This window comes from Leptidea sinapis, chromosome 12 (assembly GCF_905404315.1).
Source record: "Leptidea sinapis chromosome 12, ilLepSina1.1, whole genome shotgun sequence".
In the NCBI taxonomy this organism is placed as follows: domain Eukaryota; kingdom Metazoa; phylum Arthropoda; class Insecta; order Lepidoptera; family Pieridae; genus Leptidea; species Leptidea sinapis.
In genome coordinates, this window is record NC_066276.1 from 13,878,769 (window position 1) to 13,901,684 (window position 22,916).

A 22,916-nucleotide genomic window follows, 5' to 3' on the forward strand; every position below is an offset into this window, starting at 1 on the left:
TTAAAAGTTATTTGTAGAAATAGAGCGGCGGCGAGCGGCCCGCCTTCGAGGCTCGGTATTAACAGAACGTAACATTATTGTCTAGTTTAAGGATGCTTACCGATGGCCTGCCGGTAACACTACGACTCATGTGTCATCATAATATTATGTTTGGTTTGGATCGTCACCAACATATGACGGCACCACTTGGTCACGGAGGAGCATTGCCGGTTATCAGGCTCAGTTGTTTGTTAAAGTTGTGAAGACGACTGAACTGCATCGCGCGTACACTTGTCGTAACAGCCATCAATAATAATGTGTTTGACGAGTGTGTATCTTGTTATATTTTGGTGTAAACAGAGTATTTATTAAAGTATCATTTCTTTGTTCGCAGTCGAAGCAGCGAGCTTCGATCAAATGGTTGCTGTCGAAGGCGTTCAACAATCGAGTGCCAGAGAACCTGCAGGAGCCCTTCTACCGCGACAATCAGGTAGGTCTTACTAAATACAAGTTACATTAACAAAGTAGCGATGTTTGTGAACTTTTACGATCATAATACCAGTATGAGCTGCCATATAGCCATTTACCAGTGGGAGGCTCCTTTGCACAGGATGCCGGCTAGATTGTGTAAGTATTATTGTGTTTCGGTCCGAAGGGCGCCGTAGCTAGTGAAATGACTGGGCAAATGAGACTTAACATCTCATGGATTTTTCAAGAATCCTGAGCGTTTAAATTATAATGGGCAGGGTGTATCAATTACCACCAGCTGAACGTCCTACTCGTCTCATCCCTTATTTTCATAAAAAAATAATTGAGCTGTTTTGGAGCTGTTCTGCCCGTAGTCCTATAGACCCATAGTTAACGTTGAGATCTCAGTTTAGTTACAGCATGAGCCGTTACAGGCATTCAATTTGCCAGCTCTGCATGTCTCACTTGAACAAACCCCTTTTGTTAGAATCACATAAGATCTGGTATTTGCGCCACTTGTTGGCCTTCCTTCTGAGTGTGAAAAGCCAGTATCGAGCTCACGAGGCTCGGTGGCGCGAACTGTCGGCCGTCACGCGACATGCACCGGCCACCTCGATGGAGCGCACACATAGTATAAAGATACAGGGAGTACAACACACACTGTATAGATACTGATGTTCATCGCAACGACCTTTGAAGCTTGTCACAATTAAACTTTACGTAAGTAGGCCGAATTTTTTTTCTTTATAAGTATTTAAGGCCACTGGCTTTGCCTTCTTGATGTCAAGTCAGCTTCGTGGGTCCTGGGGCTCAGAGATCACAATGAGAATAATTTAAGGGCGCCCTTGCTTTAACTATCTGCCTAACATGAAATTAAATAGAATTTTGGTTCATTGTAAAAAATATAATGTAAAAGGCTGAAACTGTAAATATAGATTATAAAGAGTGGCAATGAGTTTCTTGCCATTTGTTCCCATTACAGCTCAACTTTTCAGATGTGGTGGTAAAATCTTTGACATTCTTAAGTGTAATTTTGACCTAATTAAATAAATAATCTTTCTTTCTTTCCAAATCATCGATAGTGCTCAACTACATGTCATAATAATATATTCACTTGGCCTGCTTTGAAATAGCTGCGTAAAAGGCTGAGATTTTGTTATCGAGTGCGGGTGCGGGAGGTCCACATAGGAATCATGTAATAATAATAATAATATATAATAATATTGACACACTCTTACACAAATTATCTTACCCCAAACTAGGCATAGCCTGTACTATTGGTACAATGATATATTTAATACAATATACTTACTTAAACATACATAAATACATTTAAACATCCATGACTCGGAAACAAACTTTCATCATATATATGATTGCACCTACCGGGATTAGAACCCGGGACCTCTAGCTCAGTAGGCAGGGTCACTAACCACTGGGCTATAGGGGTCGTCATGTAATTGTAAAGTATGTGTGGTGAGTGGTTAGTGTATGTTCCAGGAGCAGGAACACCTAAAGCCGAGCGTGGCTGGAGGTCTGGCGAGTGCCGAGTTGTACGGCCGCGCGCTGGCAAACATGTACGCCGACCCTAACTACCACAGCCTGAACCACTGGAACATTCTGCAGAGCATCGCCCGCCGCGGAGTGACTCTCCAAGCCCCGCCTGACGGAGCGCTCACGGAGACAGCGCTCATCCAGACCCACCCGCTGCGGATGGTAAGCTCGCCTCAATATGAAATATCTGGACGACGGAGCCTTTCTCGGACTTTTAAGACAAAACTAATAGGACATCTGGATTCGAACCGGGGTCTTCTGCTTTCCGGGTGGATCACCCAATTCGAGCTATCATAGTCTTATACATAGTGGCGAAATTTACCTTTGTATTCTAATGTTATTGTAGCTGTTTCTCATTTAAACACGGATAAAACTTCATTTTTTTAAACTGAAACCTAGCTAGATTTAGTTTGAGATAGATTTCTCGCCCCCGAAACTACCTGTATACTAAATTTCATTAAAATCATTGGAGCCGTTTCGGAGATTCAGATTATATACAAGAATTGCTCGTTTAAAGATGTAAGATACTATACACACAAAATCAATGATAATAATTGATCTTCTATATCTAGCAGATAAGATGATACATCAATTATATTTAAAGTAAATCGAAAATAAAGGAGATGATTGAAACTAATAATTATTTCTTACTGGTTTTCAGCAAATTCATATTATTTGTTGAATGCAATAAAAACTAAATGTATTAAATTCTCTCCGCCAAATGTTTAGTGAATTAATGAAATTCACTCAATTTCACAGAAAGAAAAGCAGATGAACTGGAAACAATATTTTACTCAATTGTTTCTTTTTTGAAATAATATCATCAAACTCGGCCAAATTGTAAGTTTATACGTACTATATTCGACTAACTAAAAGACTATCCCGACCTATTATATTTTACTTCGTATTTTTATACAAATGATTTAAGTGTTAATTCCGCCAATATTTGTTTTTTAAAACATTTCGACACGTGTTTCGCCTCTACACGAGGCATACTCAGGACGTGTTGTCTCGCCAAAATCTGGCACGATGCCAGATTAAAATTAAATTAAAATTAATAACAAATATTGGCGGAATTAACACTAAAGAAAACTTAAATCATTTGTATAATTATGGATTTCCGCAAAGTAACGCCTAATTCAATAAATTTTCGTATTTTTTAATTTATGTTCATTACTAAAAAAAGCTTGCAGTACCAAAAAAAATTGTTATTGTACGGCTTATAAGTTATTTTTGTAATGTAACATGACAATTTTTTATATTTTTATTTACATAAAGGAAAACTTTCAAAACTGACTAGTATTTAAAATATTGTTCCGTTATAGTCTACGTTCGGCTGTTGTTGATAAATGATCTATTAAGTGGGAGGTTCCTTTGCACCGGATGCTGGCTAGATTATGGGTACCACAACGGCGCCTATTTCTGCCGTGAAACTGTAATGTGTGTAGGGCCCCATAGGTAGTGAAATTACGGGGCAAATGAGACTTGACATTTTATGTCTCAAGGTGACGTGAGTTGTAGTGCCGCTCAGCAGTTTTGGGTTTTTCAATAATCTTGAAGGCACTGCATTGTAATGGGCAGGGCAATTAACATCAGCTCAACGTCCTGCTCGACTCGTCTTTTATTTTCATAAAAAATATTGTTCCGTTGTAGTCTACGTTCAGCTGTTTTTGTTGATAATGATCTACAATTAATCTGTGCATGCAGAACGCGCACTTGGCCGTTATCGAGGGCGTGATGGCCGTGTACGCTCGCGAAGTGGTGACGGCCGAGCGGGTCGCTGCCGCGACGCAGCGGCTGGGCGCACCGCCCGAACTACCGCCGCCCGCCACGCCCGAGGACCGACTGATAAGCTGGATCAACGCGGCAGTCGCCGCCTACAACAGGGCTGAGGTAAGCCCACTCACTTGGCTCCATAAACTGAGTATACTAGCGTAATAGATGAACCCTGTGTGTGAGTCAGCTAATTATTCTTACATAAAAACCTAGATGTGAGAAAGAGACGGAATAGATGAAGACCATGTATCCCTTTTGAAACAATTTAGTGTCCAATAGTCTCCTGACAAATTGTACCGCCATTCAACTTTAGTGTTTTTATTGTAATTTTTTGTGCATTAACGGATATTAATTAAAAAATATAATGGTAGCGTGTTCTGTGCTAGATTGTGTTGTTACCTACAGCAAGAATCTAAATAAAGAAATTTTTCATAGGTTAATACTGATTCTTCTATACTGCTTTTTCATGGTGCTTATTTTCGTAGAACATATTCACTAAAATATTTTGTTATTACATTTTGTACACGTAAACATTCTATTTTCCCAAGATTAATATTTATAAAAAAAATTGTTTGAAAATAAAATATTGAATACGTGAATATGACGCCGTTTATCAATATTTGTCATAGGGATTGACTAAAAGCAACTACTACTCTACACACTTCACATCTGTAAAACTAGCACACATGAAGTCGTGTGTTGAAGATGTAAGAGAGTATCTTCGTCAGCTTTGTCCCACTGGTACTTGTACAGTACAGGAATTGAACCCAAGAGGAGATTATAAGTCCTACAAGATTGGTATACCTGTGGCAGCTTATGAGGTATGCTTCTCAGCTGAAGCCTGGCCCATAAACGCCAGAATTAAGGCTTGGGTTACCCACCAGAAGGCAACAATCAATGACGCTACCAAGGTTCCTGTTACTAGAGGCAAGAAACAGCCCTTTCGTTCAGCGTAGTCATCATAAAACCGTTAAAATCTTCTATCAGAACGTCCGCGGTCTGAAAATAAAATGTAATGTGTAAATGTGTAATGTAAATGCGTATGTGGCGGAATAATTTAGCAATGAATAATTGTGATATTGTAGCTGCTACGGAAACATTTCTTGATGGCTCTGTGGAGACTTCTGTGCTTGAATGTGCAAATTGGAGTATTCTACGCAAAGATAGAGACACGCCATGTGGTGGTGTGGCGCTTGCTGCCCGTTCCCCTGTCATATTGAGCAGATGCCATGAACTGGAGACCGACAATGGTGTGGATCTCTGGGCATCCTTTTCCCGGCATGGTCATCGGTTCTACGTTTGTGTTGTATACATTAAACCTAGTGCTAGAGACTGTGATTATATGGAGTGGTTTTGTAAGGTGGAGCAAACAATTACTGTGTTAAAAGCATCAGTTCTAATATTAGGTGATTTCAATTTAAATAGTGCATCCGTAAATATTAATAATTATTATTGTTATTTTTTATCATATTGTAATCTGTCTGAGAACAACATTATCAAAAATATGTTTGGAGGTATGCTTGATGTAATTCTGGTTCGAGAGAGCGATGTGTGTGGAGAGGTGCGTGTTATAACTGCTAAAGGTATAGTTCTGCCCGACGCGTATCATCCACCATTAGAGATTGAAGTCAGGCTCGACACATGTCGCCGTTCAGATTTTCTTGAGCGATCTAATATAAATCCTTGCAGGGACTGGAATTTTGATCGATGCGATTATTATCTTTTTTCTGCATTAATCGAGGCAAATTCTTGGCGTACAGTTTTGCAGGCCCATACTGTGAGAGATGCAACTGGAAATTTTTATAAATCCGTTTATAATATCTTTGACCAATGCATGCCTAGGAAACGACGTAAAGCATGCCATAGTAAACGTTACCCCGTTTGGTTTACGAGTGATATTATCCGAGATATCAAGTGTAAGATGAAGTTGCATAGATTATGGAAATGTTCTAACTCACCAGAAATATACAGATTCTCAGAACTTCGAGCAGATCTTAAAACACGAATAGAGTCATCCTATTGTGACTATATTAAGTATATTGAAGTTAACATCAAAGCCAACCCTCACGGGTTTTGGCGTCACGTTTCAAGCCTTCGCACCAAAGGTGGATTTGAACCTAGTGTGACTTTTGAGGGGCAAACTTTTTCAGGTGTTGCTGCTGCAGATGCTTTCGCCAACTTTTTTTCAAGCACTTTTTTGCCAGATGTACCTGTACTCGATACAGATGAAGCTTATGTTTTCGCTAGGACGTATGACAGCAATTATGTAAACATCTTTCATATTACACCTGATGATGTCATAGGTGGAATCAACAAGTTGAAGCAGAGCAGTTCCGTAGGACCGGATTGTATTCTTCCTGCAGTTCTAAAGCTAGCAAAAAAGAACTTTTGTATGCCTCTTTGTCATATTTTCAATCTTGCCTTGGAATCGGGAGAATATCCGTCCCAATGGAAGTTGTCGAGAGTTACCCCAATACCAAAAGCTCTGATAAATCGAAAGTTGAAGAGTACCGTCCTATTGCAGTGTTGTCTTCGCCCGCAAAGGTATTTGAAAGCATTATTCACAACTACATATACGCGCAAGTGTACAAATACATTTGTGACGAACAGCATGGTTTTAGACCGAATAGATCTGTAGATACTAACTTGTTGTCACTAGTTGATTTTATCTCGGACAAACTAGATCGTGGTTCTCAGGTTGACGTGCTCTACTCTGACTTCCAGAAAGCATTTGACAGGGTCAATAATGACATATTGTTACAAAAACTTAGCGCTATTGGCTTTGCACCGAGACTTCTCAGACTTATCGCAGACTACTTGCGTGACCGTCAACAATATGTCCGGCTTGGTCTGTTCGAATCCAATCATTACCACACGCGATCTGGGGTTAGTCAGGGATCGATACTGGGGCCTCTTCTGTTTCTTTTAATGATAAATGATCTTCCAGATGTGCTTGATAATTCTCGGTGTCTCCTTTATGCTGATGACCTGAAACTCTTCAAAGAAATCAAATCTGATTCAGATTGCATGGCACTCCAAAATTATGTGCAAGCTGTGTTCCAATGTAGCTTGAGGAACCGTGTGGCATTTAATACGTCCGAATGCTATGCCATGACATTCGGTCGAAAGTGGTGCCCAATAGAGTTTGATTATAAAATTGGTGGTGATTCGATATCTCGACCAGAAACTATCAAAGACCTGGGTGTCACATTCGATCGAAAGTTAACCTTCCATGATCATATTACCACTCTGGCCAAGGAATCCTATAGAATTTTAGGCTTTGTTTTGAGGAATTCTGGGGATTTCACATCTGAACCAGTCATAAAGCTTTTATTTGGTGCCTTAGTGCGCAGCAAGCTAGAAACAGCTATGTGTGAAAATGTTTTCTTAGGTACCATTACAAACGTACGCATGGATACTACCTCTATATGTATCCCACAAAATTTCTTCTGGGTACATTGGGCTACAACTCCCTCGAGGTTAGGCGAAAACAGCAGCTCACAGTTATGTGTAGAGTTCTCAGAGGTGATATAGATGCGCCGAGTTTGCATGTTGAGCTATGTAGAATCTTTGTACCGGACAATTACTGTTCGAGGCGCAGGCATAGATTGTTCGCGAGTCCGACACATCGTACTGTGGCTCGCACCAACTCACCTATACCGAGGTCTCTCTCTGCTCTCAACGCTCTTCTCGAAGCCAACCCTGCTTGTGATTTATTTGCGGATGGATGGCAGACGATTTTAACAGAGTGCTTGCGTTTTTGTGAGAGAAATGGATGAACGGTAGTTGGATGTTAATTAATTGTTAGTTATTTACAGTAAACTTGGTATTTATTAACTATTATTTGTGTAATATGTTTAGTTTGTAATTAATTCTTACTTTAATATTGTAATTGGCTTACGCCGTTTTATTAAAGTATAAATAAATAAAATAAATAAATAAATAAATGAACTTTTTAAATTTAGTCTCGTAATGAGGAGAGTATGTGTCTATTAAGTTAGTATACTAACGGCCGTTTTCAATAACCTATCTATCCTTAGTTTAACTTACTAGAGGAAGACAAATCTATCCTTTTACGCTTACTTACATTTCAATAACGTTTTGACATAATGCATTGGACTAAATTTATATTGGACATAAGTATGGATAGATAGGATCTTATCATCAAACGGTGACAGCAATGTATCCGTAACTAGAGATACATTATTGTTTATACTAAACGGCCATAAGTTTATGCTTGGGTCAGTGGTCACCGGCGGTCGGTCGGTTGCAGGACAGCTCATCGCACGTGAGCTCGGTGCGCAGTCTGCCGGACGTGTGCGAGGGCAGCGCGCTGGCGGCGCTCGTGGCCAGCTACTGCCCCGGCGCGCTGGAGCGGGGCGCCGTGCGGGCGGCGCGGCCCCGCGCCTCGCTGCACGACTGCCTGCACAACTTGCTGCTCGTGCGGGACTTCTGCCGGGACCACCTGCCCTACGACTGCTTCCACATGCCGCCCGAGGACGTCGCCTACATGCGCGGGTCACTACCGTACTTTTATTTCTAGCAGTTTTCTTTTGCCAAACAGTTTGCCCCGATTGAGGCGAGAATACAGATGACACAGGCGTGGTGGTTTATACAAACAAGTTTTTACACTTGAACTTTTTTTGACGTTCAATAAGCGATCTTAGATCCTTTTGTCTGGAAATCAAAGTTTTTCAATTCACTGTTTATCAACTGAGCAGGTATCCTTACTATACGCTGCTTGATTCCTTTATACATTTAATTTTCCCGATTAAAGAGGATGGACTTATAATTCTTTGTAATTAAAGTACCTAAAAGAATGCAAAGGGTGGAATAGGGTTATTGTTCTTATTTTAGAAATGATGAGTGTGTGCCCTGATCACCTGTGCAAATCTGCCATTAATTTTAATACTGCTAATTTTAGGCCAATATCAGTGCTGCCTGTTAGCAAAAATTTTATGAACATTTTGTTTAGTGATTTGTCGTAAGCATTGGACTGCGTGCACTATGAATATTTACTCCTAAAAGTCAAGCATTACGCACTTCAAAAGATAGATTTAAAACTGCTGAACGAATATAATGGAAAGGTGCACTTGATTGACGGAAGCGGCAAACAGTCTTCGGGTAATTCTGTTGGGATCGGTGTTCCGCGGGGTTCTATTCTCGGTCCTTTGTTGTATCTTAAATATTTACGACTTACCTTTTGTGTTAGGCGATAGCCATGAGATTGTGTTAGTAGCTGGTGACACTTCTCTTATTTCAAAAGCTAAGCGACATGCAGATATTAATCTCGAGGTTTACAATACTCTCTAAAAAGTACAGGTGTTGCAGTTTAAGTTAAAAAACTAGATATTTACGGTTTCTTACAACATCCTGTACTGTCAGGTACAAACCAACGTGCTCATAAACAACGAGGTATCTATGAATAATTCTCCAGTGGATTACAAATATTTCTCGCTGATAGAATCAGTATTGCTACATATGCTATTAGAAAAATTAGAAAAGAACCAAATTCATATACGGCCAAATAAGTTGTGTTTATGTATAATGCTGTTATTATTAAGATAAGGGATTATAGTATGAAAATGCTGTTTTGTACTAAAATAATTGAAGATGTCGGTGCCCACTTATTCCAGCTCGATGCGGCAGAACCTGGTAGTGATGCTGGCAGACCTTTTCAACATGCTGGAGGTGCACCCCGTGAAGGCGGTGCGGAGTCCGGGGAACGGTGAGTCCGCCACTCGAGCATCTTGCTGTAGTCACTATTGCATGTGCGATGGGAGTATGTGGTCATAACGTACGTCGGGCATTATATATATAGCGCTAACTGATCGCTGATAATAAAGTAAATAGTAGGTATTAAACCCAGTTTCTGGTCAAACGAATTTGCGCGCCACTAACTTTTCATTCATAACACAATAAAACGTGTAAATCGTCTTGTAAAACCTGCAACTATGGATATATTATATAAATTGCAACGAATGAAATCGCTTCGCATCACGCCTTTCTTATATTTGTCTGGGAAATGTTCGTTTATGTTGCGTCTCAAATTCAAGTTTCTATTTCTTATTCAAATTTGGATTTTTTTACATTATTGAGAGTACAAACCCATTCATAAGATAAAAGTTTAAATGGTTCTCGAGTTAATACATAAATAATATCCAATGACTATTGTAATATATTTATTTTATTTATTCAATGCAACCAAAAGTCCTTTACAGATTTAATACAATACAGTAAGCAATAACTAAAGACCTAGAGTGTCTATAGCTAAGTTATTATACATATTTAGTAGGTAGTATCGAATATGATGAACTATGATATGGCCTAGTATTTAGTGATCCTCACTTAAAATAAGCTAAGGTTTCTAATCCTGGTATGTAAGAACATTTAATGAATGAGTATGAATGTTTGTTTCTGAGAGTGGATGTTTATATGTATACATTTATGTTAAAATATGTATATTGTATTAAATATGTGTGTTGTATTTGTGTAAAAATGTCTATCTATATTATATAATGATAATGGTCTTTGTTTGAGGCTCTTTCACGCCTAAACCATTGATCGTATTCGACATGAAACTAACACCATTTGAAGCGAAATTTATCCGAGATCGCTTATGGCTGTTTATTCTTCGAATTCCAACGTTCCTTCATAAATTTATTTCTTTTTAAAATTCGCCAATCGAAGTGGGTGGCAACGGATAGTTTGAAATAAAAGAAATGTACTAGATCAATATTACTTGACACTTCTAGTCAATAATTTTTAACGACCGTTCCCAATATACTATCTGCAGATAGTGATAAATTACTACCTTCTACTGTCAGTAATTAGTTGTCAATAATCTGAAGCTGTCCCAATATACCCGATAAGTTATTCTTATCGCCTTATATAGGACGCGTGAATTGCAATTTCCATAGAAACTTCTATCGCTGGTAAGCTATACGTCATCCTATTGACAGACAGCGTGGACGGATAAGGTGAGTTATCGTCGATAAGGTTATTGGGATAGAAAAGTCAACGATAGTTACGATTTTTAACACCAGTAAGAGATAGATTGAATATTGCCAGTAACTGATTGAAGACGTTTGAGGTTGTTGGGACGGTAGAATGTGTGTGTAAGTTGGTGCGCTGTGGTTGGCCGTTGTCTGTGGCCGTGGTGCGTACGACGGCGGGGGCGTGAGTGGTACAGCGCGTGTTTGTGCAGCGTGTGCGGCGTGCGCCTGCAGCGTGTGGGGCGTGCGACCCGCGCGACACCTGCCGGCACCCGCACCCGAGCCTATCCCGCACCTGCGGGACCACGAGCGGCCCCTCGCAGGTACCTCCACACCGCACATATCTCCACACCGCACATACTACGATCCGATCTAGTCAATCGGACATCGATTCATCAACTTTTCTCATTCTCACGAAAACATTAAAATAGTGTGCGTGTACTTATGTATGCACGCAAGAAGTTATACTTCTTTGGCCTTACAAAGCAAAAATCCTTAAATTGATTTATTCCTCGTGCATATCGTGAAATATGGTAATAATCTATCAACGATGGCTTTGACAATTAATTATTATATAACGAATACGCCTGAGCGGGCCTGATACCAAAAGATACCAAAAAAAAATATAAACGAATATTGCAAACGTCAGAAAATCTAAGGAACCTGTTACTTCACCCTGTTACTTTTGTGTTACAGTGATGCCCGAGCATCTTAAAATTTTACACTTATAATTTTTTCATAATGCGCCTAAAGAAGTATAACTTCAAAAACATAAAATTAAGGAAGCTCATTAGAGCAACCCCGAACCGGCGCAGCATCACCTCGTTGTCAGGCGTCCATCCTTGTCGCCAAGTGACTGTTGCAAAGAGACCCCACTTTATGAACGTTTAATATTACTTATACTAATCACCGTTGGTACAACACTCCACACAGTTTTGTGTTCTTTTAATGTTTAGCTTAGTGTTGTGTGTTTATTATGATGTTTTTGTGTGTGTGTGTTTGTGTGTGCTAGTTTGTGTGTTATAATATATCTGTATAGATGTATCAAACACTCTTTATGTTGTGACTTCGACACCAATGTCGCGCTACTAACAGGTATTGCTTTGCATGTGTAGCTTGCCGGACGCCAGTTGCCACTTATCAAAATAATCAAAATAACAACATTTATTTTCTGCTTCTTATTTAATATTGTTACCATATGTTCGACACACGCATCCGTGGGGGCTGTTACTTATACATTAATTATATTAATGATAGTTAAAATGAATAATTTATTTACCAATATAATAATAATACCAATAGGCGCTCCTGTCGCGTTGATAAGTGAAGGACAGGAGGTCTATTACGAAAATCGAAAGCCGAAGTTTCGGTCCGAAACGAAAGAACGACGTACTTCGAATTAAATCCTATTACCAAAATTTTTCGGATCCGAATAGTTCGGACGGACTTCGTTTCGGAACCATAGACACAACCATAAAAAGTGAGGTGAAACAGCGAAAAAGTCAACGTGAAGTGAATTTGAGAATAAGGTAAACGAAAGAGAAAATGTCTAATCGCGAACTTCGTATCGATCTTCGGATCCGAAACACTTTCGTAATAGGAAAATGTACGATCCGTCAACTGAAACTTCGTATTTCGATTTTGGTAATAGGGCTCCAGTAGGTAATGTGGGTCAGTCATCATTCTCCATTTAAGTTTACAGTTTCTGATATTTGTTGCTTTGCTTCGATTATTTAGATGAGTTGTAAATTGTTTTAAAATTAAGCGAGTTAATTTTTTTTAATGAAAATGAAAATAAAATACAATGCAATTCTCGCTCAGGATTTATGAAAAACAAAAAAATTATGAGCGGCAATACATTTGCGCTCGTCACCTGGAGACATAAAATGGTAAGTCTCATTTGCCCAGTAATTATCTTTACATATTTCTATATTGGTCTCAAGCGGTCTCTTTTATATGTAAGTGTTAAATGTAACTCAAATCAGGTAGAGCGAGTGTTTTGACAACCTTAATTTAAAAATAGATAAAAAAATACCTCGCTGTTCTACTCACTATTTTTATTGTTAAATTTAACATAATATGTTGTACATTTTGGACTACAATTTACACATAGGTATATCTGTAAATATTTTATGTAGTTAGACTAAATATGATTATCAATTACCTTATTTACAGATTCTTAAAGAAACTTTTAAGATTCTGAAACAGTTAGCTTATTGCCAACATTAAAACACCCAATGTCCTAATAATCATTACATCATCCAAACGAGTATTGTAATGAAATTCAGTACAGTATTACAACATTCGTTTGGATTATGTAATGGTTACTAGGACTGGCTTTTTTAATGTTAGCGGTAAGCTTACTGTTTCAGAATATAATAAAGGATTCATATTATGGGTGTAGACAAAGTCTTGTATGCAACTGTTGATAGTTAGGTATTAAAATACTCATGTGATACTATTATCAACCCACATTCGTGCTTTAATACCCCTCATTACACACAACAGTTGCATCAATAACTATTAATAAAGTCTGAACTGTATTAAATGTCTATACGTGGTGCACGCGACGTATGCGAACGTACAGTTGAGCGTATACGAATGGTGTGGCCCACAGCGACAAGGGGCGCGCGTTCGGCCTGCTCGACGCCTGAGCGGGGGGAGCGGGGGGAGCGAGCGGAGCGCGATGAGTTCCAGGTGCACCGCGGCAAGGCGATCACTACGCTGTCCGCCATGTTGCGCCGCGACCTGGCGCCCGACACCTCCGAAACGCCCGGTGAGCCGTCTCATATAACTATAATAGCACAGCAACACTTAGTGAATTATTTCATATAAAACAAATACTTAATCTTTATTTATATAAATTACGTGTCACGTTGTTTGTTTGCGATGGACTCCTAAACTAATGAACGGATTTCAATAGAGATTACTTCAAGGAGTGTAGTTTGGTCCAACTTGAGAGATAGGATAGTTTTTATTTCGATTTGCGACCCATAACTATTTTTATTTTCAATATTTGTTTTTTTTTATTATCTACAGAACAACGTCTGTCGGGTCAGCTAGTATAAACATGCATTATAGACCTTCTATTGTTTAGGCATAAAAGATGTTTATTTTCTAAAAATTGATTCCTTTAGAATTCTTTTTGATGTCATTTTTAATATACTAAATCTAGATACTGCTACCGATTCGGAAACAAATGGCGCTTTATTTTCCAATTAGATTTTTACATTTCTTAAAGAGCAAAATACCTACATTATAGACGTAAAGTTCCCTACATAATGCCACAGTTATCACTTTACAATGACGACTGAAATTTGATTAGAAAAAAGTAACGTCTCTGACCATTTAATTTATGATAACGAATAAAAACTTCCAACCAACATTTAATATGATATTTATTTGAAGTTGATTTATTAATTTTTGAATCCCCGAAGATTAACAATTTGAACATACTTGTCAATCTGCGTGACTGCAACAGACAGTCAACATATCAGTGAACGCATATAAAACATGGAAGCAGTCTTGTCATACTACCTACCGTTCATAATCTACGCAAAAAGTCACACAATACAGTAAACTGTGAAGTTTTGTAAATAATTCGAATACAAGTTCAGGGATTCGACCACATTCGATCATGGTCCAGTCATGCGCACTCGCCCAATGTGATTTACGTCATTGATTCTCGGCATGACACGATTAAGATAATTGGTTCGCAAGCTTGCTGCATTGTGAATGTTTGTAAATACGTGGACGATGTTATGCGTTATGAATGAGGGACCAGTTATAAAATATATATTTTGGCTCTATATGTATAACCTAGATAAGTGTATGCATTGTATGCATACCTTCAAAAAGGCGCGTACACTTCTCTGAAAAGGATCATTGGATAACTTCATTAATATAATCTAGTTAAGTTTAACTAGGATTAACAATTGTTCTTGAAGATTACCACTCAGTAGGGATTTATACGTATATTACTACAAGGTATACTCGCGTCATATATAAGACAATCTCTTCTTCAACTGTGATTGCCCGGTACCAAAACACTGTATAAAATTGTCTTACAAATTTTCGATCAGGACACGTGTCATGACGCGAGTTTAACATTTTATACCCATCCCAAGAAAAGTGCTCAACGCCGCTAAAGATGTTTCCACTTCAATGATAATAACAAACATTGTAAATGTTTAAATTGAAAACCCGTGAGTATATAACTAGGTCATACAACAGTGTTAAGTTGAGGTCTTTGGTCGGTAGACGCGGGTGTCGTGGGTGCGGCGGTAGCGGCAGGGCGTCCCTCGCAGCTGGGGTCTCGCGAGGGCAGCTTCGCGGGGCGCAGGTCGCGGCGTGCCTCCATCACGGACGACAGCCAGCTGACGGTGGAGAACTTTGGAGGGTCGTCGGACGCGCTGCACTTCGCGGGCCGCCACCCGGCCAAGGAGCTGGCCACTATCGACACGCACCTCCCGGGTGAGCTCTCATATTATCATCTCTTGTATCTTCTTCGTCGGATTACTCTTTACAGAGCAGTCGTGGTCACGTCGAACGACGAACGATTCTACGCCAGTTAGCGAGGCTGTTGCTTCTCTGGCACATGTGATGAGGGTAGTATTGGTTAGGGCTTTGATCTGGTCTGTCCGGCGCATAGGGGAGCGTCCTCTTGACCTACTGCCGTTGACCCTTCCCTGAACAACAAGTCTCTCTATGGGATGCTCTCGTCGTCGCGTGATATGTCCGAAGTATCTGAGGATACGGGCTCTGACTATGGATGAAAGCCTTTCTTTCACCTTGAGCTCTTCAAGTATCGACACGTTTGTGCGGGGTTGTGTCCAAGATACTCATAGCATTCGTCTCCAATACCACATTTCTAATGCGTCAATCCTTTGTCTCTCTCGTTCTTTGACTGTCCATCTCTTGTATCACATTTATTAAAAAAAAAGGTAGTTAATTGTTCATCAACTGGGAGTAAAAGTCATTTGAATTTGGCATTCTTGGCCAATCACTATACACAAACTATAAAAATATTAATTATAATTTTTGCAGTAGTTAACACTCGACCCATTAGGTGCATCATATCATATCATGCATTGATCTTGGGGTAACTGGGGAGAATTATGTATAAAAGGGCCAAGGCCAAGGTTTATTTTTGTGGATGGTGGTTTGTTTCCCGACGGAATTATACTTTAAACATATGTAATAGTAGGTAATGGAATAATTTAAATAGTCGATACCCGCTGTCAATGTATTAACTGATATTCCTTGATATTATTAAAATAATATTTAGGACCTTACATGGCAGCATAAAGCATATAATATGACTATTTACTCATACTTAGAAAAATGCAAGTAGAGCAAAGTATTGTTCGGAAAATGTGTTTTATAATCAAGCCTCTCTAAAAGTACACCCAAAGACCCCCGAGACTATAATTCTCTCTCTGTAAGTCAATTGAAAGTAGTAACGGATGCTAGTAATAAATTTTTTACGACGAACTACCATAATATTGTTCAAATACAAACATTAGCCTGTTAATGTCTTATTGTATTAGTGTATGTTAATAAATATCATATTGTTGCGTAGCAACCCTTCGAAGTATATGACGAGAGTTGTCAAACTTCAAGACATTGTTAATTTCAACAGCTCCGTCAGCAATACTCGTAGCTCAGCGGAAAAGTGTTTACTTTAGACGCTGTAGACCCGGGTTCGATACACCTATCAGTGTATGGATTTTTTTGGGTTTTGTTAAGTTAAAGGAAATTTCTAGTAAGTTAGGATCAAATCGAACAGAAAAAAAGGGATGGAAAATGTGTAAGCAGGGTAAAATAGTTAAAAAAAATTTCTAGTACAATTTAAATTTAAAGATGGAATGGGAGAATCATTTTGAAAATAGAACGGATCCGGGGGTATATAAGCCGTACTAAGCGTGGCCTACGGCAGTTCTAGTTCTGACTCGAAAGTGTAAAGAAGAAGAAGAAGAAAAGAAGAAGTAGTGAAAAGTGGAAGTATTCCAAGAAGAAGAAGATAGAAGGGACTTAGTGTTCGGTGCGTTGTGTAGTTAGTGTGTGACGCGTTGAAGGTACCGCCGCCCACAAGAGGAACAGCGGCAGACCCGCGAAGTGCAAGTTCAGAAAAAGTGAACGCAAATAAAGACTCTTTCCTATAAGCGGAGTATTATGTCCAATCCCTGACCCACTCCCGTGTCAATTGGTGTCAGAAGTGAGATTGGAAAGATGCCATTAGTGCCCAGGAACGAGAAGGGAGTGACCACGCGACCGGGAGCAGCTGCAGCGGCAGAGGACGAGTCAGAAACATCCGGCTCTGGACTCAGTGCGACCGTGTCAGCACCGCAGGCTCCTGCCGTAGACATCAGCGCGCTCATGCAGCAGATGGCCGCCATGATGCAAGAGCAAGTGCTCCGACAGGAGGAGCAGCTGCGGGCCTTGCAAGAGGAACAAGCGCGCCGACAGGAGGAGCAAGCGCGCCGACAGGAGGAGCAGCTGCGGGGCTTGCAAGAGGAACAAGCGCTCCGACAGGAGGAACAAGCACGCCGACAGGAGGAGCAGCTGCGAGGCCTGCATGAAGGCCTCTCCAAAGACATTTTATCCGTTGTGCAGAAAAACTCCACCCGTATTGACGCTGTGGAAAAAGAGATCGCTCGGATTGATAGTGTGGAAAAGAAGATGGACAAAGTTGAAGAGAACTTTCAACGGAAGATGGGAGAGATGGAAGTTACCATTAATCAGCTCAGTGGGAGGGTCGTGTGTCCTTCAGCCAACACAGGAGTTTCCTGCGGAACCACATCGAGCAGAAATTTAAAAGTACCTCCCTACGACGGCAAGTCTTCCTGGGCTGCTGCTACAATTGGAGACGGTCAAAAGAGCCTGCGGTTGGAGTGACCAAGAAGCGCACTCTGCCCTCACACTAGCGCTCCGTGACGAAGCACTCTCCGTATTGAAAGCACTCGGCGCTGGGAAGGAGGAAGTGACCTACACAGACCTTATTGACGCGTTGGAGGCACGCTATGGTGATAAACACCTCGAACATGTGTACCGGGCGCAACTTAAGGACCGCAGTCAAAGGGCCAGCGAAACTCTACAGCAGTGGTCCGTGGAAGCCGAGAAACTAGTGCGTAAAGCATATCAGTCGTCGCCAGCTGCAATAGAAGAAATGTTGCTCCAAGTTTTCATCGATGGAATACGGGACGCCGAAGTTAGAGCAGCCGTACGATTGAGTCATCATACCAGCTTGAAGAAAGCGGTGGCACATGCGTTGGAAGTGGAAGCGGTTCGCCACGATTCTCGGGCGTTGAGACTCCGCAAAATTGTACCAGCAGATTCCAGCCGAAGGCAAGCATATAACCCAGTATGCTATGGTAGAGAGATAACGCTAGATGAGAGCATAACGCAACGTAGGAAGGATGCGGCGGTCTCAACATCACCGCTGGAGCAGCAGGAAAACTAGAAAAGGCCAGGGCAGTGGGGTGGGCGCTGGCCGGTAGAAGCAAAGCCCCAAGGATCTTCGTTAAGCAGACATGTGACGGAAACACTTTAGTTATAGAAGGAATGATAAATGGAAAATCTTGCCGTTTCACTTTGGATACGGGAGCCTCACGTACAGTCGTTAGCCAAAGAAGACTAGAGAGCATCGGAAGACAACATATGCGAGAAAATGTAAACTTAATACTCACAACAGCTACCGGCCAGCGCATACCAGTCCAGGGAGAGAAGGTCGTGGCCATGAAAATCGGGGATACGTTGTACTGGCAAAAAGTGGTAATCGCGGATATCACAGATGACTGCATCATTGGGTTGGATTTTCTTGGAAATCATCAGTGTACCGTTGACATGAAAGATGGTGTATTGAAGCATGGAAGTGAAGAAATTCCAATAAAAGGCGGAACTGTTGGGAAAGTGTTGTGCTTAAGAGACACTACTTTAAATCCGAGATCGCAGACCCTAGTCCCGGTAGTCCTGCCAAGGGATGACAGAGGAAGACCTTGTAAATGCGCTATAATAGAAAGAGAGACATCGGACACGACATGGATCCCAGCCAGGACTGTTGTAGGTAACTCCCAGATTGCGATGGTTCCCGTGTTTAATCCTCATGAGGACAAGCAAATCATTAGGAAGGGAACAGTGATCGGAGCTTGTGAGGAGATAGCTTGGTTAAGAAAGTGTGAAGAAGGGAGGAAGACCGAAGCTGCAAACCAGGATATGAATATACAGAAACTTCTGGATGGCTGTAAGGACAATCTTACCAAGCTACAGTTAATAAAAGCGAGAAATTTCCTGCTACGCTACTCCGGGATTTTCTCAAAGAACGACGGGGACATCGGAAGAAATGGTTTGGTGAAACACAAGATCGACACAGGAGACACTGTTCCGATACGGCAAAGACCAAGACGTATTCCGTTACGACAGTTATCCATTGCCAAGAATCGATGACACCTTAGATTCACTTTGTGGCATGACGTGGTTCTCTACTTTGGATTTGAAAAGTGGTTACTGGCAAGTTGATCTGGACCCTAAAGACAAGGAGAAGACGGCTTTTTCAACCGGAAAAGGATTATGGCAGTTCAAAATAATGCCCTTCGGATTATGCATCGCCCCAGCTACTTTCGAAAGGTTGATGGAGTATGTGCTGGCAGGTATGTTGGGAGAAACCTGCCTTGTCTACTTGGATGACATAATCATTATGGGACGAAGTTTTGAAGATCATCTTAAGAAGCTCGAAAAAGTCTTCGCAAAACTGCAGGGTGCCAACTTGAAGTTGAGTCCAAAGAAATGTTCCTTCTTTCAACGTCAGGTGAATTACTTGGGGCACGTTATCTCGGAGCAAGGCGTTGCGACGGATCCTGCCAAGATAAGTGCTGTCAAGGACTGGCCGACGCCGACTGAAAAGACACATGTGAGAGCATTCCTTGGACTATGCTCTTATTATCGACGCTTTGTGCAAGGGTTTTCCGATGTTGCTAAGCCCTTACATCGACTGACGGAGGAGAAAAGAGCCTTTTCCTGGGATGAAGACTGCGAACAAGCTTTCTTAGAGTTGCAGAAACGACTATGTGAATCACCTATCCTCGGATATCCTGACACGGAGGGAAGATTCATAGTAGATACTGATGCTACCAATTCTGGAATTGGTGGAGTGTTATCTCAGAAGAGGGGAGATCAAGAAGTTGTACGGATGAAGAACGGATCCGGGGGTATATAAGCCGTACTAAGCGTGGCCTACGGCAGTTCTAGTTCTGACTCGAAAGTGTAAAGAAGAAGAAGAAGAAGAAAAGAAGAAGTAGTGAAAAGTGGAAGTGTTCCAAGAAGAAGAAGATAGAAGGGACTTAGTGTTCGGTGCGTCGTGTAGTTAGTGTGTGACGCGTTGAAGGTACCGCCGCCCACAAGAGGAACAGCGGCAGACCGGCGAAGTGCAAGTTCAGAAAAAGTGAACGCAAATAAAGACTCGTTCCTATAAGCGGAGTATTATTTCCAATCCCTGGCCCACTCCCGTGTCATTATGTAAATATTCATGTCACAATTGTTTTCCCAAGCTTATCGGCTTCAAATGAGGTTGTGTTACTATGTTATGTGTGAGGTATGATATAATGCAGGCAGCCTGAGCTACAACCCGCCGCTGCGGTCGTCGCGGCAAGACATCCGCGGCTCCATGCACTTCTTGCACGAGGTCAACGGCGCGGATCAGCCCGCGCCGGCGCCTGCGCCCCCGCTAGCGCCTGCGCCCCCGCCACCACACCCCCAGGCCCGCCAGTGGGACGAGCCCGACGCGCAGGCGCACTCGCCCGCGCTGCACGGTACCTCCAGCTTCGCCGAGCCGCTTCGGCACAAAGCCAACGGAGACCTGAAAGGTGACGCGCATCCACGACATTGTGCTGTTCATTAATTTATGAATAAAGCGTATATTATTTACTTGTTATGTTTTAATATAAAAATCTTTTTATATATTTTTATATAAAATTCTCAAGTCCCGGTGTTTGTTACCAAACTCCTCCGAAACGGCAGAACCGATTTGTATGAATTTTTGTGTCCACAACGGGTAGAGAATTTGAGAATCGGCCAACATCTGTATTTCACACCACTAAATGAACACACCCTTAAATACTTTATTTTTATTTTTTTTGACAATTTTTTTATTTTTATTTAATTATGATTCAGCATTAAAAAATACATATACGACTTCAAATTTTCAACCATCTACGATCAACACCTATTTTTGTATCGCGTTTTTTATATTATTCTGTTCTGTCCACAGATCCGCAATAGGGTTGCAAAATGGCTATCGAATATAATAATTATTGTAGTACAATAAATTTTATGTATTTGTTAAGTCTGAGAATCGGTCGCCATGTATTTTTTATACGTTTGATGGGTCAGCTATACTATAAATAACACATGACATTCGGGTGACACATAATATGTTATACTTCGTATCTTCAGATTGCTAAAATTGATAAATTTCCAAATGACCACATATTCCTTTCACTCAAAGTTAAATGGTGCGCTTGTCAATCGCTTGTCTTCAAAATAATAATAAAATGCTGTGTGTATAATTGTAGTGATGCTTTATGTGTTGCTTCTTTATTTCTGACAAACTATTTTAATATACTAGGCTTTACTGTATATAATGCACCCCAAAATTTAAAATCACGTTATGATGTACTATCATTTTCACATTTTCTGTTGTTATCGTCATTTAGTATTTTTTTATTCACGCTTGCATAAATTTAGTTCTAATATTTTTAAAGGCATTACCAATTTTCCAAAAACGAATTAGTAATATAACTCGACTGCCGGAAGGGATACGGACCAGTTGGTATGCCACCGGTATTCATATCTAACTGTATCTTCTTCTTTTCTGAATGGAAATGTGCCAACATTGAACAAATTCGTAAAGCTGGCAACTCGTCGGACATTGCCGAAAACAGGCCTGTACTTACAGCTCACTCAACACCTATTTATCCCCGAGCAACATGGTCTTCGCCCCAAAATGCAACAAACTTTGCATGTTACGCGTCTCCAATTTCCGCGGCACTCGACAAAGCTTTGCAGATGCAGCCTATACCGATATTGGCAAAGCCTACGATAAGGTTGACCACTACTTATTAATATGCAAACTGTATAATTCAGGTGTCCAGGCAGTCTCCTGAAGTTTTTTGTTTTAGGTTTGCTTCGCATTTAAGTGGTAGGTTCCAAAAAGTTGTAATTTGTAGCAATAAATCTAAGCTCTTTACAGTTACTTTTGGCGTGCCCCAAGGTACCCACATTGGCCTGGTACTTTTCTTAATTTTCATTAACAATTCTTAAGTTACCGACATACGTTATTCCCTTCTTTTAACTTGATCTATGTATCTTGCAACTTAAATTAAAATTATTAACAGTACTCTAGACTCATGTTTAAACACACCTTCCTTAAAGGCCTGCAACGCTCCTGTGATTTGCAGGTAAAATTATCCCAAATCATATACATAGTCAAATCCTCCATCTAAATCTACGGCTCAAAGACAAAGTCACAATAATTAGAGATTTTTAGAAGCCTCTACGAAACTTAGGGTTTGGTTGGCGCAACTCTAAAAAGTTTTATAGTAAAACTACATTGGAAGTTGTTTACAACGCATTGGTCCGTAGCGTATTGGAATACTGCTCTTATATTCTGAGTGCCTACTATTGGGCTTACATTGATAGGAGTCCAAAGAGTTTAAAATAGATTTTTTTTTCACGACATAAGACGTTATCTCAATTCTTATAAGAAAAGATAACACCATTTTAAAGTGATTTCGTTGGAAGACAGGCGGTTGTTAAGCCATCTCTTATTCATCTACGTGTTTTATAATTTCACTAAAAAAACGCCGTTCCCCGATCTGGCTCTCGATTCTGTAACTATAAACCAATTGCAGTTACATTCTCTAGAACTAATATTGGTTTTATTAATGTAATTAACAGGATGTTCAAACAGCATAACACACATATTGCTAAAGATGTTGATTTTTATAATTGTACCTTTCATACATATCGAAATTTACTTTTAAATTTTAAAATTTAAATTGTAACCTATGTTTAATTTTTTCAGTGTTTTCTTAGTGTAGCATATCTGTTTACGTTCGTAACTTAAATTGCACGCTGTGTTTGCCTATT

General features: G+C 40.4%; 1 protein-coding gene across 1 annotated transcript in view; it reads left to right on the forward strand.

Moving 5' to 3' along the window:
- The window catches only part of LOC126967079 (patronin), a 51,179-nt gene that overhangs the window by 26,791 nt on the left and 1,472 nt on the right, over positions 1-22,916 (forward strand). The window contains exons 2-10 of the mRNA XM_050811458.1: positions 374-469; positions 1,948-2,163; positions 3,709-3,894; positions 8,051-8,295; positions 9,414-9,505; positions 10,985-11,095; positions 13,390-13,548; positions 15,033-15,245; positions 20,378-20,632. Of these exons, the coding sequence (XP_050667415.1) occupies positions 374-469; positions 1,948-2,163; positions 3,709-3,894; positions 8,051-8,295; positions 9,414-9,505; positions 10,985-11,095; positions 13,390-13,548; positions 15,033-15,245; positions 20,378-20,632 (1,573 nt within the window). The remainder of the gene's footprint in view (positions 1-373; positions 470-1,947; positions 2,164-3,708; positions 3,895-8,050; positions 8,296-9,413; positions 9,506-10,984; positions 11,096-13,389; positions 13,549-15,032; positions 15,246-20,377; positions 20,633-22,916) is intronic.